Source organism: Siphateles boraxobius, unplaced genomic scaffold (genome assembly GCF_051911475.1).
Source record: "Siphateles boraxobius isolate OS27281-9 unplaced genomic scaffold, OSU_SipBor_1 6, whole genome shotgun sequence".
Lineage (NCBI taxonomy): Eukaryota > Metazoa > Chordata > Actinopteri > Cypriniformes > Leuciscidae > Siphateles > Siphateles boraxobius.
Window position 1 is genome coordinate 7,138,656 of NW_027509186.1, and position 19,483 is coordinate 7,158,138.

At 38.2% G+C, this 19,483-nt stretch overlaps 1 protein-coding gene across 1 annotated transcript in view; it reads left to right on the forward strand.

Moving 5' to 3' along the window:
* Positions 1-1,484: 1,484 nt before the first annotated feature.
* Positions 1,485-19,483, forward strand: part of dock10 (dedicator of cytokinesis 10) — a 165,164-nt gene continuing 147,165 nt past the window's right edge. The window contains exon 1 of the mRNA XM_077207559.1: positions 1,485-1,715. Within this exon, the coding sequence (XP_077063674.1) occupies positions 1,611-1,715 (105 nt within the window). The 5' untranslated portion in view covers positions 1,485-1,610. The remainder of the gene's footprint in view (positions 1,716-19,483) is intronic.

Below are 19,483 nucleotides of genomic sequence, written 5' to 3' on the forward strand. Positions count from 1 at the left end.
TAATGCATTTCTCTCTGTGACTTCAAATTTACTGATACACATGTGTGGCTATTCTCTACAACTACAAATTTCACTGTCAAAGGCGTTCAATTGTTTTGCACCAAAAATACCTTCATAAGATTGAGACTCAGACGTGCCATATACATAACGCTCCACGTGCACCCCCGCTCCATCCCCGGCGGAACTGGTACGGTCTAACCGTGAGCAACAATGGAAAAAATGGAAAATCAGAACAATGAGTCGTTTTTTTACGTTTGTTCAAAAACCAGACTCGGACGCAACAACCCAAGCTTGTAGAATTGAAAATTAAACTGAGAGACAATTATCCGTTTGTGAATTATTCCAAAAAATGGAAAATGAAAGTTGGAAGCAATTTTTCATTTGGCTAATTTTGATGTTGCAAATTGAACAAAGAACTGCAAAGCGTTACACGGACCATTTTCTGTTAAGAGTTGTAAGCTCTGGAATTCATTACCATCTGACATTAAGACCATATCTGACTTTTAAAAAAGTTCACTTCCAGTCTTAAATTAGGCTAAAGACAAACCAAAACTGTAGACATTTTTAAATATTGTATTTTTTCTTTTTGTGTGAGTGAGTGTATCTGTTTTATAATGTACTTAGAAAAGACAAACCAGTGGCATGAGTTGAAAATTAGCATTAACTCTGTATGCTGCGCATCAGTTGCAGGATTTGTATTGTAGCCTAACTATGTTTGACTGCATTGTCCCTGTTAAGTAATTAACATGTAAATAAAACCAATCGCCCCAAAATGTCTGTGCACGGCCCTGCTATCGGATTGTTGACCTTTATCTAAAACATTTTTTTTAATACATTGCTACCGATTATTTCGGGAAATTACGTCATGACACTACTGAGACTCCAACCAACCACTTTTGACATGCTTTTGTAATGTGTGCTCTGTTTTGGGGAGATGACGCGCGATGGCGCTAAAGTCCATGAATGCTTTCTCGCGCGCACTTCTAACACCATCTACACCACTTCTAGACAGTTTGGTTAAAATTACATGATCACCGAGATTGTCGGCGTAAAACTACTTTTTATGCATACATACGGACTGTAAAATATATGTAACAGCATTAACTGTCAACATGAGGAATCAACCATAAAATATATTTTACATATCAAGATGTTGGGCGTCTTAGTGTCATATTAATTATAATCTCCGTCAAAGAATGTTTAAATGCACTTGATCTGTTGACTTGCATGCGCAGATTTTGACATTATGATGATGTGGAATCAATTAAAGAAAGACTGGTAGGTATCTGTCTGCACCACATGAATGAATACATTCATCTCAATTAGGCTATTATAATTCTCCGCTCGACCCTATCAGGGTTTGCATTGTTGTTCCTTCTTTACTGGCAACGCTTGGAAATGATACTAAAATGCTGAATTCCAAGAGCACGATCTGTATGATTGCTGAGTAAACCGAGCCCTGCCCACCGCGCTGTAGTAAAGCTGCAGAGTGGAAGCGACAGTGAGACGAAGGACGTGCATTTGCAGTCTTTCGATTTCAACGTGATTAAACACATTACGGATTCGTGGCACACAGTGCAGATTGTAGCCCCGAATGTACCGATGAAGAAATGGCAGCAGAATCGACCCGGAGATTCACGAAAAGCCTACTGAAGCCGGGAAGCGCCGCTGAGATACGGCAAACCGCATCCAATGCCGTAAGGAATGCTATAACGGTAAGACATGCGGACAACGACAGGGCTCCTTTTGCCTTATTTTGATGCTTTTTGGTGGACGGACAAGACAACGTGTAGACCAATTTCCAGTGATTTGCGTAAAGAGAATCATACAGTGACTGGATCCCCGACCGGGAAATAGAGGAAAATCTCTCTTTTGCTAAATATTGTATTTTGTTTTCACGCATGTAGTAGCCTAGTGAGGTCATATGTCAGACTCATTCTGCGGCGAATGATTGTGGAAGTTGTAAATGAACAAGGTGAAGTGTTCGAAAAGGACTGTGTCTGTGGGCCACTAATGGCCTCTAGCGGTGCATGTCTTGTTTTGGATCTATAACGACGTTCTTCAACAAATAAACAGCTCATTGACGTTCGTAGTGAAAACGCCGCAGAGGAATGTAGCAGTGAGCGGTTTCCAACCCTGGCTTTCCCTCTTCAGCACTGCACATTTTGGACGTCTCTCTTATCTGACACACCCACTCCAGGTCTTGGAATACATGATCAGTTGAATCAATAATCCGGTGTGTTTGATTGAGATCTCATCTGAAGTGTGCAGTGTATACTGGGAGCTCCAGGGCCAACGGCTAGGTTGTTAATGAATACAGTGGCAAGGATTGATGATATTAATACATTATTATTGATTTGCAGTATAGTCTATAGTTCTAGCCTCATTCATTAATGCAGTTCAACAACATATGAACATGTGAATGCAATTACAACACTTTAGTGCTGCTGCAACTAAACATTGTCTACTGTAGTAACTTATTTTTTGTCTTTTTTACAAGTGCACATTTATGTTTTGCTCTGTATTTCACTATACTTTAAATGTAAGGAGTCTGTTTAAATGTAACTGTAAGTTTTGAGTGGAAAGGTGCCGTAAGCTGGTTTCACGCTGTCATGCTATAGGATTAAATAATGATTGAAAAAGGTTATCATCATGATGGTCATTTTATGTTTTATTTCCATCCTCTGCCACGTTTAACTAATGGCACAAATACGCAGTTAGAAAAGCAAAATACATATGTGAGCATTGTTAGAATGCGATTTTATTACCATAGATAGCCCTTAAATGTTAACATTCAATCAACTAGCTAGTTTGGACATTTTGTTTTCTTTCACGAGCAAGAACCACACCACAACTATGAATGTTGGAGAATTATTTATTGAAGAAAGTTGGAAATTGAAGGGGGAAATGGATGGTAGTCAGGTTGATCTGGATGTCTGGTGTTGGTGCCCAGGAGACTCGGTGAGCCCAAAGAGAAAACCAAAAATGATCATTGGTAATGGTCTTTTATTCTTTCCTTGACCATGTATCTAAAACCAAATCTGAGACATTACAATCAAAACATTACAGGTGTCCCCACTGTACTAAAGGTAAACCTCTCAGCTACTTTTGTGACTTTAGAAATTACAAATAGTAACAATGGGTTTGTGTTAAATGTATTTTATAAATGTTCAACCCTACATTATAGTTTTTTTTGTTTGTTTGTTTGTTTGTTTGCTTAGGCCTATGTTGTGCATGTTTGCATATGTTTGTGTGATATCTATGAGAAATTTGAATACAAGTGACACTGACTGGCACTCTGTGTTGCTCTGTCCATTGTTAAGGCACGGAGATAACATAAGGTTACAACAGAATTTTCTGAATTATTAATTTCATTTTATTAATGTCATTCCAGCAATAGCTACAAAACCAAAATAAATATAAATGTATCACTGTTTAAAGGATTATGTCACATTGCCAGTGATTGGCACTTAGTTGCCGATCCCTGATATAAATAAAAGACAAAAACTCATACAGGGGCCTTTTTTGTCCCAATATCTTGATTGTTTGGGGCATTCTCACTGCATTCTTATAGGTTACATCACTTTTTGTTGGTTTGGAACTTTGAACATTTCAGTTGTTTGTGCTTAAGTAGATCGGGGGGAACAAACAACTCCAGTGTCCACAATGCAACAAATGCAATAGTGACCATGAGGGAGGATCTTCTCAGGAGTCTTCCAATCTGATTCCGAAGCCTTCCTTTTTGATATTTTGCTTTGTACATCTTCATTTTGTTTGGATGGATGTGTGTTGGCACGAAGAACCAGGTCGGCAGAATCAGGCCTGGTGTGAGGCACCTTTTTGCTCTCTTTGCATTTTATCTTTTACCAAATCTCTCTTCTGCTATCATGACTGACTTTGACCGCAAGTAGATGTAGATATCTCATGAGATAGCTTTAGTACACTGTGTTTAAGTATTTGTGGGGCAGACATGTTGGTAACTAAACTCAATGCAACAGAAGAGCAGTTATTTTTATTTTCCAGCTACTGTACATAGATGAACAGTTTCAACTGGTAATAGTAACATTTCAAACTTAACTATAACTATACAGTTGAGGTCAGAATTATTGGCACCCCTGATAAAAATGATCAAAGATGGCTGTAAAAATAAATCTGCATTGTTTATCTTTTTGATTATTCATTCAAAAAATTAGCAAAACTCTAACCTTTCATTGAAGTAAAATAATTGAATGTGGGGGGAAAATCACATTTTGAAAAATGTTTTTCTCCAAAAAACGCGGCTGATTACTTTTCTCATTACTTTTAATGAAGATGGTTGTGTTTTGAGCATCTGGGACTTACTTTCAGTTTCACTTGCAGCAGTTTCACTTCACTGGCATGCTGAAGAGATACTCAGCTCATCTGCAGCGATGTGTGTTGCCGTAGCACTGTCATATCTGGCTATAATATTTCATATAGCCTATAACACACTCTCACATGTTTATTTTTTTTTTTACATTTTGGGAAGAGTAACATTTACATAATGTGTTTTCAACAAGCAGATGCATTTTGTCCAGTTTCATCTATAATGCATCTCAGACCACCTCCTGAAGTGGTTTGAGTTATTGGATTTAAATCCATCTCGAAAGTGTTTCAGAGGGCATTTATACCTGGTCTTTTCACAAACTAATAGATATCCGATCAGAGAAAACGCATGAAGTGACCAGGTGTAAAAAGATCCTTTGATATTGACCCCCTTTTTGTTCAAGGACTTCATATTCCATTTTTGTTTGTCAATTATCTTCGAAATTTGTTCAGTTTATGTCTGTTGTTAAATCTTTTTATACTTATACAAATTACATGTGAAGACATTTACTGGAAATAAATGCAGTTGAAAGTGGGAGAGTTTAGTCCCAAATAAACTTGTCATGTTAATCGATAGCTCAGTTTTAACTGTCAGATTTAATTCATCGGATCAAAACCTTTTTTATTGTTATAATGAAACAGCATGTCACTGGCTATTTTTACTGTTCATGTGTTAAACATTTATTTGGCAACAGTGACTCGTTGGTTGAAAAGATAGTCCCTCTGAAAAGCGACAACAGGACAAACAGCAAAAATAAGCCATTTCTGAGCCAGTTAAATATATTAAGAAGATGTAGAAGTACAGTCCTACTGCTTAGTGTCGCATCTGCGGTCCCCCACTGCAGGCTGTTTGCAGTTTTAGGGCCATGTGATAAGTCAGAGGGCATTCACTGAGGTTGTATTTAAGGCTTTGTTTTGGGAATGAAGGCCAATAGAGCACATAGCTGTGGGAATGAAAATGTTCTCTCTCAACAATAACATTTGCAGGAAGTCTAAATCTTTTGTCTACATTTTGTTTCTTTTTTTACTCAAGACTTGTAAATGTTTCCATCTATACCTCCCAATCCTGTCAAACCTCTGTTTCATAATACTATACATTAACTTTATTCATTCCTTTCACTTTTCAAAAGAAGAAGAGTCTCATAGTTTGAACTGCACTCCGAAAGTCTTACAGAAACCTCTTGCACTTCCCCCACTCTTCGCTGCCAATGGCAGTTAATGAGAGCGAGGTCACCCTGGGTCACACTGGGTGGGGGATTTCTCTAATTGCTCACTGCTAGTTAACTGCAACTGTTTAGGTTCTTGGTAAATTACATTATTTGCGTCAGTGATTCTTGCAGATAATTCTGTTCTCATGTTGAAGAAAGCAGCAGCTCCATTTATACATACAGATATAAGCTCATACAGAGTCATAAGTTTACATACATTTGGCAGAATCTACAAAATGGGAACAACATTGTAACTAAATTACTGCCTTCAGCAATTTTATAGACACAAGACAACATAAATTAAATTAATAAAAAATAAAAAAAACACCCTGACCAAAAATGTACAGGATTCAACGCTGAAAGATTCATGACTATTTTTATATTTGAGATAGGGCTGGACGATTATTCGAAAAGTAAGAAACCAAAATTCAGAACCTCTAACTGACGTAAATTTCCCATTTCAGTTATCTCAGTTTTTTAATCCTGTTAATACTTTCTGAGATATATTTGTTCATGAGTCCCTTGTTTATCCTGAGCAGTTAAACTGCCCACAGTTCTTTAGAAAAATCATTCAGCTCCTTTCCAGCATTTGAGATCAATCTTTTCAAAACTATAAAGACAAATTGACCATATGACAGATAACTGACTGACAGCCCAAATAGCCAATCAAATCATTGCATAGTTGCTATTTGCCATTTTGTCCGTCAAGCTTTAAAGCTTACAGAACTGTCATTACCTTTTTTGTCAAATTGTGTTAACTGTAGTAAATAGGTATTATGACATGTAATTTGGATACTAGGCATCCAGGTTAGCTAGTTAAGGGAGGTTTGTTAGTTATCTTCCAGAAATTAGCCAGTAATCTTGAAAAATGAAGCAATTGATCAGACTTTCTGATTCAGTCTTTATGACATGACCTTTATTTACTTTTATGATTTTTTCAATTAAATAAAAAGACTGTATGATTAAAATTACATGGAATGTTGTATGACAGTATTGGTTTATTGTCAGAAAATTTGACGTGGAAATTTTAGTTTATTCCTCTGTAAATCTTCAGTTCAAATCTACATTTAGAGTATCTATACTAAATGCAAATGCTTCATCCATATTACTTGTGTACTTCTGTTGACTTGATCTTATGTGTGCATTATTTGATTTTATACCACAGGGCTGTTAAATGCTTGATTCTGATTGGTTGACGAATGTTCTAAGGTGGTAAATTATTTTCCAGTAAACGCACAGCTAAAGTAGGATAGTTCCAGGCAGGTCCAGACCAAATTCAGTTATTTCAAAGGTCCTTCAGGGCCTGGTGCCAGCGTAAACGATGCTCGGGACCGTTGACAGAACTGTCACTTGCCCAATCCGGTCAGTCCTGCCTCATCATTTGCACGTGTTTTTAAGCTTTGCCAATTTAAAAATTCAAGCACAAAAAGACACGAAAGAGAACTCAATTCGGTACTTGCATGCTCTTTGAGAAGTCCCTTTCGAGGAAACTTGATGCTGCGTCATGGTTTCGGTGTTATGGGAAAGCGTCCCGGAGTGACTGGTGTCTGAAGCACATGTAGAACACACAAATCTTGATTGGTTTCGGGCATGCCTGCGGACCTTCCTTCACAGGGAATCTGTCTCTAGGGCTCATCTAGTTGTCATGGTCTACTCTGACATTCAAGGCTACGTTATGATCGTCTCAGGGTGCAGGTCTACCGTCTGGTCTGGATACGGACCGGATCCGGCTGACTACGGTAACCTCGGGGATAAGGATGAGACAGACAGATAACATTAGGATAGATGTCATTCCTCTTACGATGTAACGAGTACATCGGGTGTTATGGGAAGTGTTCCCGGTTCTGGTTGACCTAATTTATGCAGCCTAAAAATCGTTTAAGGGATTTAAATTACAGTAATGTGATGGTTTGTTATGTGAAGGCTATGTTAAAAATATGGGTCTTTAATCTAGATTTAAAGGGACATTATGTATGAATTTCTCCCATCTAGCTGTGAAATGGTATTTTGCAATCAAACGAATTGTGCTCTCCAGCGCCTCGCTTTTTCAAATGCGTGTTGCATCTACGTTAGCTGTTATGTACCAAAAAGCTATGACAGAATGTCTTCTAATAGCACTTCGTCGAGTTTTCCTTCGGGTGAACAGGTTTGTTATTTCAAACAAACTGCAATTTGACACAACGAACAAACGAATGTTACAGTATGAATAATAACAGTGCAATGCAGCCTTTTAAACTTGCCGGGGCCTTGAAAGGCCTCTCACTGCTCTGCTCCTCCGTTTCTGCTGCTTTCAGTCATGTGATGCTGGCTCTGAACGAAAATGCGTTGTGGAAACACGTTGGCCTAGTACTTTTTGACCCTCTCTGCTATTATAGTTTTTCAAGATGGCGGAACTACATGGAAGCCTCCGTGGACCTACCCGTCACATGTATATAAAGATAATAAATTCTTCATTTACGAGGATAAGTCAGATAATGGACAGAGGTGTTTGTACACCATTGAGGACATATTTATGAATAAAAATATTGATTTAAGATAATAAAATACCTAAAAAAAACTACACATTGTCCCTTTAAACACGAAAGTGATCTACCACCCACAGTCGATTTTGATATTCTAGGTATTATCAACTGACCAGAATTTTGAGACCACAGTGGGCGTGAAGGACTATAAAGTGATAAGAGCTCGCAAAAGTACTGAGGAGCTAAACCGTTCAGAGCTTTATAACCTCCCTTACCGGGAATCTTGTCTAAGGTATGCTGCTTGAGGAATAAAATGGAGAATTGTCAGCGAAAGTTAAATATGACAGTGACCTTAGGCAAAGTCACTTGTTATGTTACAAAGACTTGGTTTAAAGGAAGACATTCAGGATATTTCTTTCAATAGAAACACAATGATTAGAGCCGACTGAGATAAAGTTGTGTCTCATAAGTCTGTGGGAGGAGGACGGTGTATTTGGATAACACATGGGCAACACATTTTCAGATCCATGAACATGTACTACAGATTACGAGCTCTTGTCCGTGTCTTTTAGACCTTTCTATTTACCTCTGGAATTTAGACAGATTACTGTCATTTTAATTTATGTTGCGGGACTGGGGATGTAGAAGCCAGGAATAAAATAACAGATAGTTTTAATAACTGTTTGCCACGTTTTTCTGTCCAACCAATTTTGATTCTTGGAGATGTGAACTCTTGTGATTTATCAGGATATTTGCCCAAACTTTATTAGTAAATTGTTTACCCCTCTTGATGTATGCCACTTTGAAGCTATGACGAGAAACTGTTTTAATTAAAAGAGGCCTACTGTTGAAAAAATATGACGGGGAAAAAATAACATTGCTGGATTATTAATATCATCAATGTTTATGAAAAAAAAAACATCAAAAGGAATATGACTGTATCAAATAACCCGATTATTGTCAGTCTGGCATTGACTGGCAGAGTGAATTTTATCAGCCTGTTAGCATTGTTTGAAAATATTGTCATTCGGTATTACCAAAAATGTCATTCGGTAATACCAAAAATTTGGTTATACCAAATGACCTACTGGTTGTACCAAATGACAGCAATGTATGTTGGTCATATTTGTAATTATCTGGAATAAATAAACACAACATTTTATTAATAGCAAATGTGCAGAGTATATTATTACATCATTTTGACTGAATTTTACTTTTGCAGATGCCTTTATCAAATAAGGAAAAAGCAGCTCGCTACTGTAAAGGATCAAAGCTGATCCTGTTAAAAAGTAAGAGATACTTGCCAAAAGCAGAGAAAAGTATAATTTGTTTTTATTATTTATATTATTTTATTATTACTATTATTATAATACTATATATAGTAGTAACGGTATCAACACTGTTACAACGCATAAAAATGGCTCTATTTTGCATTTAGTAACTAAAGAAAACTGAGTGATTAACTGGAACACCCGCCGATATTATATTATTATAAGTAGTAGTAGTAGTAGTAGTAGTAGTAGTAGTAGTAGTAGTAGTAGTTGTTGTTGTTGTTGTTGTTGTTGTATAATTTTATTTTTAGTTACCAAAGAAGAAAACTCAGTGTCAAAAAAGAACAAGTGTCAATTGATGAACTTGGCCAAAAGGATCAAGAATTAAGGAGGCATATGGATGAGGGCAAAACGGAGGCAGAGGGAAGTTGTATATTGACCATAAACAATATAATGAACCTGACCTCAGGGTCTTTAAATGTGACACCTGACATCCCAGTGGATGTGGTGCCACGGAAACCACCATTGCCATCAGAACCAGACAAAATCTTCTACTTTAAAGAAGACGTGCATACAAGCATTAGTGAGGCAGATCCTCTGAATTCACGGTCCTCAAGATTATACTCCAAACGCTGGATGACTTTCAGGAATATATAGCATCTCAGTGTTAAACATTTGTTCCAAGAACAATTAAATGCTTCAATGTTTTAATTACTTTAGTTTGATGTACTTTTTTACATTAATATTATATTAACAATAAAATGTGCTTCTGTAGATATTTATGTATTGTCTTAAATATTCATAATGTCAAGGGCAGCAGATATAGTCATTCGGTATAACCAGCCTTGATCATTCGGTATAACCGATATATAGTAAATATTTAATTGAATAATTTTGTTTTTAATAACTAAAGGAACTACAAGAATAAAAATATAAAGCAGATAAGGCTTTTTTTCTACATTTCCCCTTTTCTCATTTCCCTGCGCAATGTTTTACTTGAATATGTTGGATGGTTTAGAGTAGTCCAATAAAATGAATACATTTATGAGATCAGTTATAATGTTATTTTATATTTCTTCTGTGTTACACACTATATACCATCTCAACATCAATGTCAAATCAGTTTTTTTCATGAATAATTATTATATACTCATGGTTAAACCCATTTTCCATCTTGTAAAAAATTACAAAAGCATTGTTAATTGATTGCAAAAACCACATAATCTCATTAACACTTAGTAAAACAAAAAAAAGTCTTCTAAATTAGCCTAATTATATCTCCATTACATTTTTTTACACTTTTAAAAACCTTATTCGTCAATGACCCAAAAACATTATGTCAGAGTTTTAAAATCAAACATGTTAAAAGAGATCAATACATCATGGTTGTTTAAACCAATTAGCATTAAGCTGTGTCATCAGGAAGTCGTTTCCCATCGTGCTTTTGATCAGCACAGTGGGTGGAGAGCAACTGCGCCCGACTGCAGAATCTGACAAGTCCGCCTCGCCGTCGCGAGAGTTTTTTGACATAAGTCAGCATGACATCAGAGCAAGGTGGACCACACGCGGACACATTTCTAACCGGCATGCATCTCGCGGTGATCACCGGTGATCAGTTCTGCGCAGATTTTGCTCATCTCAAACGAGCCTATTCTGTTCATCACAGTGATATCAGCAATACTAGTCAAGTCATTTGTATTAATATCACCCAAACTTTAAGTCATTTTTGATTCTTTAAAGGGATGGTTTACTGCTTTTTTTCTTTGCATGATTGTGTTTATGGGGTGCAATATAACATGTCTTCGTGTGTTTTTTTTTTAAAAGCCTTATTTTTCATAAATTTCACCTTTATTGTAAGACGCTTTCTCCTCTGTCATTTGAACGATCGGTTGACTTCCTGATTCTATGAAACAGCTGAAGTTTGCTGTTGCGATTACATATCATTTTTTTAACTTCATACACGTTTGTCTTATACACACAAAATAGCATCGAACTAACTGGCTACTATAAACAAACAGCGTTGGCATTTTTTTACGTTCTTGATCAAATCGAAAAATTACCTCATAGTATACATGGAAAATACATTTACAAAATTAGTACATAATTACAAATTCAGGTCCAAAATGTTTGTACGCATTTGTTTACATCCTTGATAAAAACTAAAACATTACATCTAAAATTATACATGCAAATACATTTAAAATGATTAAGTCTTACTTACAGTTTGTGGCCCAACAACTGCTGTCTCTGGTTTTAAAGTTAGAACTGCTTTATGCTTTAGTAACAGTTTCTTGTTGAATCCGGCATTGGATTCGTGGAGATTCTGGAAGCTGTCTTCCGTAAAATGCGCAGCACAGAGAGCTAAATTACGATAGTAATTTTCTGGAACATAATCAAGCATAAATTGTAGCCATTGTTGACGAACTACAGCGTCCGTAGGAAGCCCGAACACAGAACACCTGACAGCTGGGTGAAAGTAACACACTTTTGACGGCATGGCTACTGCTCTCCACTATAACTCTTCCTCTTCGACAAAGCCGCATTAATATGGCCATGCCCCTTTTTTGCATATTTTGGAGGGAGGGTCGATGTAAATTTATGGCTTAGTTATGTTTAAAACCCGGGAAGTATCTCGTTGTAGTCCCATTCGAGTCGTTTTTGTAGGCATTAATCTTCCTGATTTTTAAAAGACGATATCTCTGCTTACGTTGAACTTTCAGCGCAGCAACTTTGCAGATACTGTTCATGCACCAACAGCAACATTACACACTATTTAAAATGAAACAGTGAAATCCCAATCAACCACCCATTTAAAATTTTAGACACCATGGACATTTACATTTACATATAGACAGAATCAGTTGAAATGTTCTTCAATTTTTTTTTTTTTTTTAATACTGACTACCCACCCACAATTTCTTTTTGGTCTGTTGTTTAGATTATCTTGCATGTTTAATGTAATAGGGTGTTGCTTCAGACTTGATTGGGGAGATTTTTGAATGCCCTTGAGGGTGTTATGCTGTGTTCAGGATATGCTGTCTGGAGTTTACAACCCAAAGGGAATAATGCTGCACTCTCGTCATCTTTCTGTCTTGACTCTGTGCTTAAATGTCATTAAACGATGTCTTTATTAGAATCACACAACAGTGTCTGTGTGCCCTCCAACACTATCGCTCTGTAGCCATCACTTACTATCCATGCGTTTGCTGTATGGACGAATGCTGACGAATGGACAGCAATTCAAACATTACTGGACCACCCCCATCCCCGTCTAGTTGGACAAAAAAAAAAGCATCAGTGTCTGAAATTTTACAATACAGTTTGGGATGTAGATTTAAGGTACTCAAAACTCAGTTAAGCAAACCAATTATTAGGGCCTAAGCAGTTATAGTGAAACTGATTGCTCTTCTAAGGATTATTACTGTTTTTAGGATCATTTACAAGATTTTTGGGGCTTTTTTTCCCAAAAGGTAGAATATGGCTCTGCAGCACCCCTTTTACTTGTTGCATATACATAGGCCTACATGTTGGGTTAAAACCAGAGAATCCAGAGGAGAACATGCAAATTCCCACAGAAAGGCCTCTTAGCTCAACCAGAACTCAAACCAGGGACCTTGCAGGTTAGTGAAAGGGAGAGTGAGTGGCAATTGTAATTTGAGAATCTAAAATTAAGGTCAGCGAGTGGCTGAACTGGAGTTGGTAAAGTTGGCTCATGAAAAAGAGAGCTTAAATGTGCTGTTGGAAGGTAGGATCCAGAGGAGGTATTTTTTAGATCTAATAAATGTTGGTTTAAGTCAGTTGATTTAGCGAGATTCGGGAATAATTAAAAATGCTGACAAAATTTAACGAAAGGGATCCAGATGTTGTTTTTTTCCCCTCATCATTTGAAGATATTGCAAAATAATTAGCACTGGGATAACTTGGCATCCACTTTGTTATTACAGAGTGTGTTTATTGGGAAAGCCCAGGAAGCATTTATATCTTTGTCAGTACCGGATAGGAGCAATTACATGGCCACGAAAAAAGCAAAGTGTACGAATTAACCACAGTCTACAAGCTTCAGGGACTAAGGAATTGGAGGAAAGGAGACAAGAAAATGCACGTAGAGGTGACTAGAGAGTTGACAGGTTTTTTTAACTGATGATGTAGCATGATTGAAGTCAAAATGTTTTAGGGTTTCTGTGACTTGATTGAATTGTAACCACGTACAGCATTTAAAATTTAATTTAAAAACATAATTACAGATCATTTTGCTACTTTTAAAAGCAAACATGATGTAAAAACACCTGCTGATTCTTCCATTTTAAATGAGTTGGCACTTACCCACAAAAGAGCTACAACGTATTTTTTCAGGGGACAGTATTGTCCAGGGATGCTTGTACTTCTCTACAATCTACTTAGAATTACGATGCTTTTAGGAAAAGCAGTCTTAAAGGTGCAGTCACATTTACTGTTAAATTTTGAACTTTTCGTCCAAGTTCAAAACATTTTAACTTATTTAAGTCCATTTGTAACTACTGTTTTGATAAAGAACTCAGGAAAAATGAATAGGACATTCGGACACAGGACGTGCTGCTTGCTAAAAATAGTGGGAGTATTAAGTAAAATTCTGTGGACAGTTCCTCTACTGAAACCGTGTCAGTAACTTGTGTATTCGATTGTCTAGATGGTGTTTGACTTAGCAGATATAACTATAAAAGCTTTAACAGCTTTCATGGGTCAAGGCAACCAATCACAGTTTGTTTTGTTCCGCATCATATTTAGGGGCGTGGAAATCTAACGTTGATGTCTCTACAATAACAGACCCGTGTGTAAAATCCAGCGTTTAAATGATCCTGATAAGCGCTCATTGTCATAGTTGTGAAGACGATGGCATTCTTCTTCCATGAGGGGGTTTCGGCATCTTTGTTTCCAGGCGGGCCGTTAAAGAATGTGACACACATATCTCCCAGATATCTTGTGGAATTCAACCAATCCGATGACAACTTTGAAAGTCCTGAAGTGTTTCTAGTTATGCTTGCCATATGCACGTGGGCGTCACCTGAGGCTGAGACTAAGATGGTGTTGACTCACTGCCTTTGTCGAAATCTGTCTAAGTACAATAGTGATGTATCAAACTGCTCGTCAAACGAAATGTACAGAGTGCATATTTAGAGCTGCTCCAGCGCAGTGGTATAGTACTCGCATGATTTCTTTTCGCAACGTTTCTGAGAAAGGGATGTGCATGAAGTGTTATATGCTTAAAGTTTAACTTCACTGATTTTCAACCCACTTTGTATTGTTACAATGTTGGTAGTATATGTAAATGATGAACAATGTTTACTCGTTCTCTGTTACCTAGACCATGTTTATTTGTCAGAAAAGGTCTGCCAAATGATGCAAAATGTGTGGACTTTTGACAGTGCCAGGGCTTTCATGGAAACAACAGATTATACTTCTACATTTTAATATCCCCACCTTTGGAAAGTCTGGTCGACAGAGTGTTATCAACAAAAAAGTTATTGTAAGAGTAGGTTTATCTGAAAATAGTATCGTACTTTATCTACACTTTAAACAGTATTTTGTTGAATATGGAATACTATGGCAACAGCTTTCTTACCTGTAAGCGACGGTGTTTCGCTTCAGGGGGTTGGGCCGAACTGACAGAATAGCAGATTTTTCTGAATTTTTTCAGATTTTCCGTTGCAGCGTTCTCTCCATATGTACTTTCATTTGCAGCCTTTAGCCACTGCCTACAACGTGCTGGGTCCTGAAAACTGAAAATATCTTTGAATTCTTTGCACCCAGACAAAAGTCAACACCGTTAAGACTACAATTTTGCTAAAAAGTATTTCCTACCAAAGCAGGGAGCAATTGACTCTAAGCGAATCCAAACTGATGCAAAGATGATTTTGATTGTATATATGAGGAGAAAAAAAGGAACTCTGGGGTACTATACTAGAACTTGACTTGATTTTAAAGAACCCTTTGTGTCAAAAATGTTTTATATAAGGACATATGTTTTAAATTATTGTGTAACACTTTCATGTTTAATTGGTTATTTCAATTTTTCAAATTATAAAGTATGTGTACAAGCTGTTTAATTCATAAAGTTTTATTTAGAAATTAATTAAAAACATATGAATTAATTAATTAAATAAAATGATCCATGATGGGAATCCCTAAAAGGTCCCATTCAGTACATGAAGCGCCTGACTGAACCCTTTAAAATTCTATATGGAACCTTCTATTCTAAAAGTGTAACAGAATAACCACTGGTGTACTTCATCAAATTAACTATAAACGGTTGTTTGTTTTCTAATGCAGTGACATTCAGACATCTTTTTTGTGTTTTAAGTGTCTAAATACTTACTCACTGTACTTTTAAGGACCATAGATTTTCATAAATTGTTGTAATTTTTATAATCACTACACTGTAACCCTAACTCTTACGGATATTATTTGGCATTTACATGGGTTTTTTTTTAGTGAAGACCATACTCAGGTTAGATTTAAAGGGTTAGCTTAATTCTATCATTATTTACTCATTCTTAAAGCATGCATTGACTGTGCGATTTCTGTGCGATTTCAGCAAGGTTAGTAACTTACACTGTACAATAAATCTCATGCGATGTAAAGCCAAAGCTCACGCTTTATGTGCTCCCACTATACGTGTGAAAGATGCACAATAACCCCCTCCCCCAATACCGTTATCAGCATATTTGTTGTCTCTAAATGAATATCAGAATCAGAAAGAGCTTTATTGCCAAGTGTGCTTGCACACACAAGGAATTTTCCTTGGTATTGAGGCTTCCAGTGCACATATACAAATACAGATACAAGTAATAGTAATACAAATATTCATACAAATTCTACAAATAAAATTATAAAAAATATGAAAATACTATAAAAAATATATGGTCACAGTTGGGTTTTGTCAGAATAAACATTTACAGATAATGAACATATTTACAGTATTTTGTATAGTATGAATAAATATAAATATAAATATCACCTGTATTTTTAAGATATTGCACTAAACAGTGGGAGTATTGCACTTACAGGCATATGCCTTGGGAGATATGTTAAATGTTCAGAAGGGAGATGGCCTGTGGGAAGAAACTGTTCCTGTGCCGAGATGTTCTAGTGGCCAGTGATTTGAGTTCTAACAGGTGGTGTCCAGGGTGAGTGGAGTCTGTGATGATTTTACCTGCTCTCTTCCTCATTCTGGAAGAGTACAGGTCCTGGAGGGATGGCAGGGGGCCACCAATAATCCTCTCCGCAGTCCGGACTGTCCGTTGTAGTCTCCTGATGTCTGATTTGGTAGCTGAACCAAACCAGACAGTGATGGAAGTGCATAAGACAGACTCAATGACGGCTGAGTAGAACTGAATCAGCAGCTCCTGTGGCAAGTTGAACTTCCTCAGCTGGCGAAGGAAGTACAGTCTCTGCTGGGCCTTTTTCACAGTGGAGTCAATGTGATTGTCCCACTTCAGGTCCTGAGAGATGATAGTGCCCAGGAACCTGAATGACTCCACTGATTCCACAGTGCTGTTCATGATGGTGAGTGGGGGGAGTGCTGGGCTGTTCCTCCTGAAGTCCACGATCATCTCCACTGTTTTGAGCGTGTTCAGCTCAAGGTTGTTATAACGGCACCAGACAGCCAGCTGTTCAACCTCCAGTCTGTAAGCAGACTCGTCACCGTTTTGGATGAGACCGATGACAGTGGTGTCGTCTACAAATTTCAGGAGCTTGACAGTGGGGTCGTTAGAAGTGCAGTCATTAGTGTACAGGGAGAAGAGCAGTGGGGAGAGACCGCACCCTTGGGGGGCGCCAGTGCTGGTTGTGAGTGTCTTGGATGTGTGTTTCCCCAGTCTCACTCGCTGCTGCCGGTCCGTCAGGAAGCTGGTGATCCACTGACAGATCGAGGATGGCATGGAGAGCTGGGTCAGTTTGGCTGTGAGAAGACCAGGCATGATGGTATTGAAGGCCGAACTGAAGTCCACAAAGAGGATCCTTGCATAAGTCCCTGGTCTGTCGAGATGTTGCAGGATATAATGCAGTCCAGAGTGGGAGTGCAGGAGGTGATGGTGAATGTGTGAAGTGCAGATCAGACCGGTTGTGTGGTGTGAATGAGGGCTTTTCAAACCGCCAGTAAAATGAATTTAAATCGTCAGCCAGGTGTTGATTGTCCACAGATCGAGGGGATGGTGTCTTGTAGTTGGTAGATGTTCCTCAGGCCATTCCAGAATTCTGTTCCTCAGGCCATTCTGGGAAACTCCAGGTGTTTGAGTTTCCCAGTAAACCAAGGTTTATCATTAGTGAATGATACGAATGTCCTGGTAGGAATGCATGTATCCTCACAGAAACTTATAAATGATGTTACAGTATCTGTGAGCTCATCCAGATCGTTGGTAGCAGCTTCAAAAACAGTCCAATCAGTGCAATCAAAGCAGGCCTGTAGATTCTGCTCTGCTTCATTAGTCCATCTTTTTACTGTCCTTAATACAGGTTTAGCTGATTTCAGTTTCTGCTTGTAGGTCGGTATGAGATGAAGCAAACAGTGATCAGAGAGCCCCAAAGCTGCCCGTGGGACCGAGTGATTCGCATTTCTTATTGTGGTGTAACAGTGGTCCAGTATATTACTGTCTCTGGTGGGACATCTAACGTGCTGTCTGTATTTTAGTAGTTCACGGGAAAGATTTGCTTTGTTAAAATCCCCAAGAATGATTAAAAGAGAGTCTGGGTACCTTTGTTCTGTTTCAGCTATTTGTTCAGCCAGCTGTTGTAGCGCCGCGCTCACGCACGCGTCTGGAGGGATGTGTACATTCACGAGAATGAAAGAGGAAAATTCCCGAGGCGAGTAGAAGGGTTTACAGTTTATGAAGTGTGCCTCTAAATTAGGAGAGCACATCTTCTTTAGTGTTGTTACATCTGAACACAGTTGTTACATCTGAACACACCAACTTTCGTTAATGTAGAAACACAATCCACCACCTCTCGTTTTCCCCATTAGCTCCGCGATGCGATCCGCTCGGAACAGCTGGAAGCCCGCAGATGTATTGCGTTGTCCGGTATGGCTTCACTTTTCAGTGAAGCACAAAGCAGCAGAGTTTAAAAAATCCTTGTTAGTGCGGGTGAGGAGAAGTTAATCCGTTTTGTTAGGAGGGATCGGAGATACGCGAAATGAATACTGGGGAGTGCAGTGCACAGGCCGCGCTCGCGGAGTTTAACCAGCACGCCGGCACGCTTCCCGTATGTGCTGAAATATGCTGAAATATGAAATATGCGCTGGAAGCTTGTCAGTTTTTACTTTCACTTTCTGTATAGTGAACAATTGACAGGGGTTTGAGACTTCTTCACCGGTATAATTCTCACACAAAGTTTGCACATTGTTGTGTGATATCCACTGACTCACCTTCATGGTTTAAAATGTAAAAATTTCAAATATTGTTATGTGACATTTTTCTTTATTACCAATTGCCAAATGATGGCCAACGGTTCACATTTCCCGTGATAATAAAATTAAGTAGACTAAAAATTAAGTAAAGAAAGTGAAAAGTGAAAGAAGTCAATTAATGACCATGAAAATTAATAAAAGAGATGCCGGTGTATATGTACTGCGGTGGCTTGTAAGACTTGGGTAATGTGGTTTATCCATTTTGCAACAAGAACTGGAGGTAAGCAACAGTTTGCTAAATTGCAGTTACAGAACTTAAAGGCACACTGTGGAGGAATTGTACCTTTATATAACAGCTTCAAAGTAATTTCGTTGGTAAACAAACTCATAGTAGGGCGAATCATCCTGGTAGTAGAGCTTGGGGGGGACGCCACTGGAAAAACCAGCTATGTAAGTTTGAGAGGAGCGCCCCCGACAAATCTCGCGAGAATCACGACTTGCTTTACGGCACGACGTCACATACATCAACAAAGCACGCATTTCAGAATTGAATCTTGGCAGAGTCGACAAAGAAAACGCGGTCGGAAGAGTCAAGGAAAAGAAAACGAGAAACTGACCGCGTGAGGAACCGGACAAGAGTCTCACTCGGCCAGGCTTTCACTCGTCGGCGAGAGCTAAAAATCAGCAATGGATGCAAAAGCGATGCTGACCTGGCGTTCTTGTTGATGGACTAGTAGACATCTTCGGAGGCTATCTGTGCCTGTTCGATGTCCGACGCTTTGTAACGCGTTGTGTCAGGGGGAAAAATACAGGCAATTG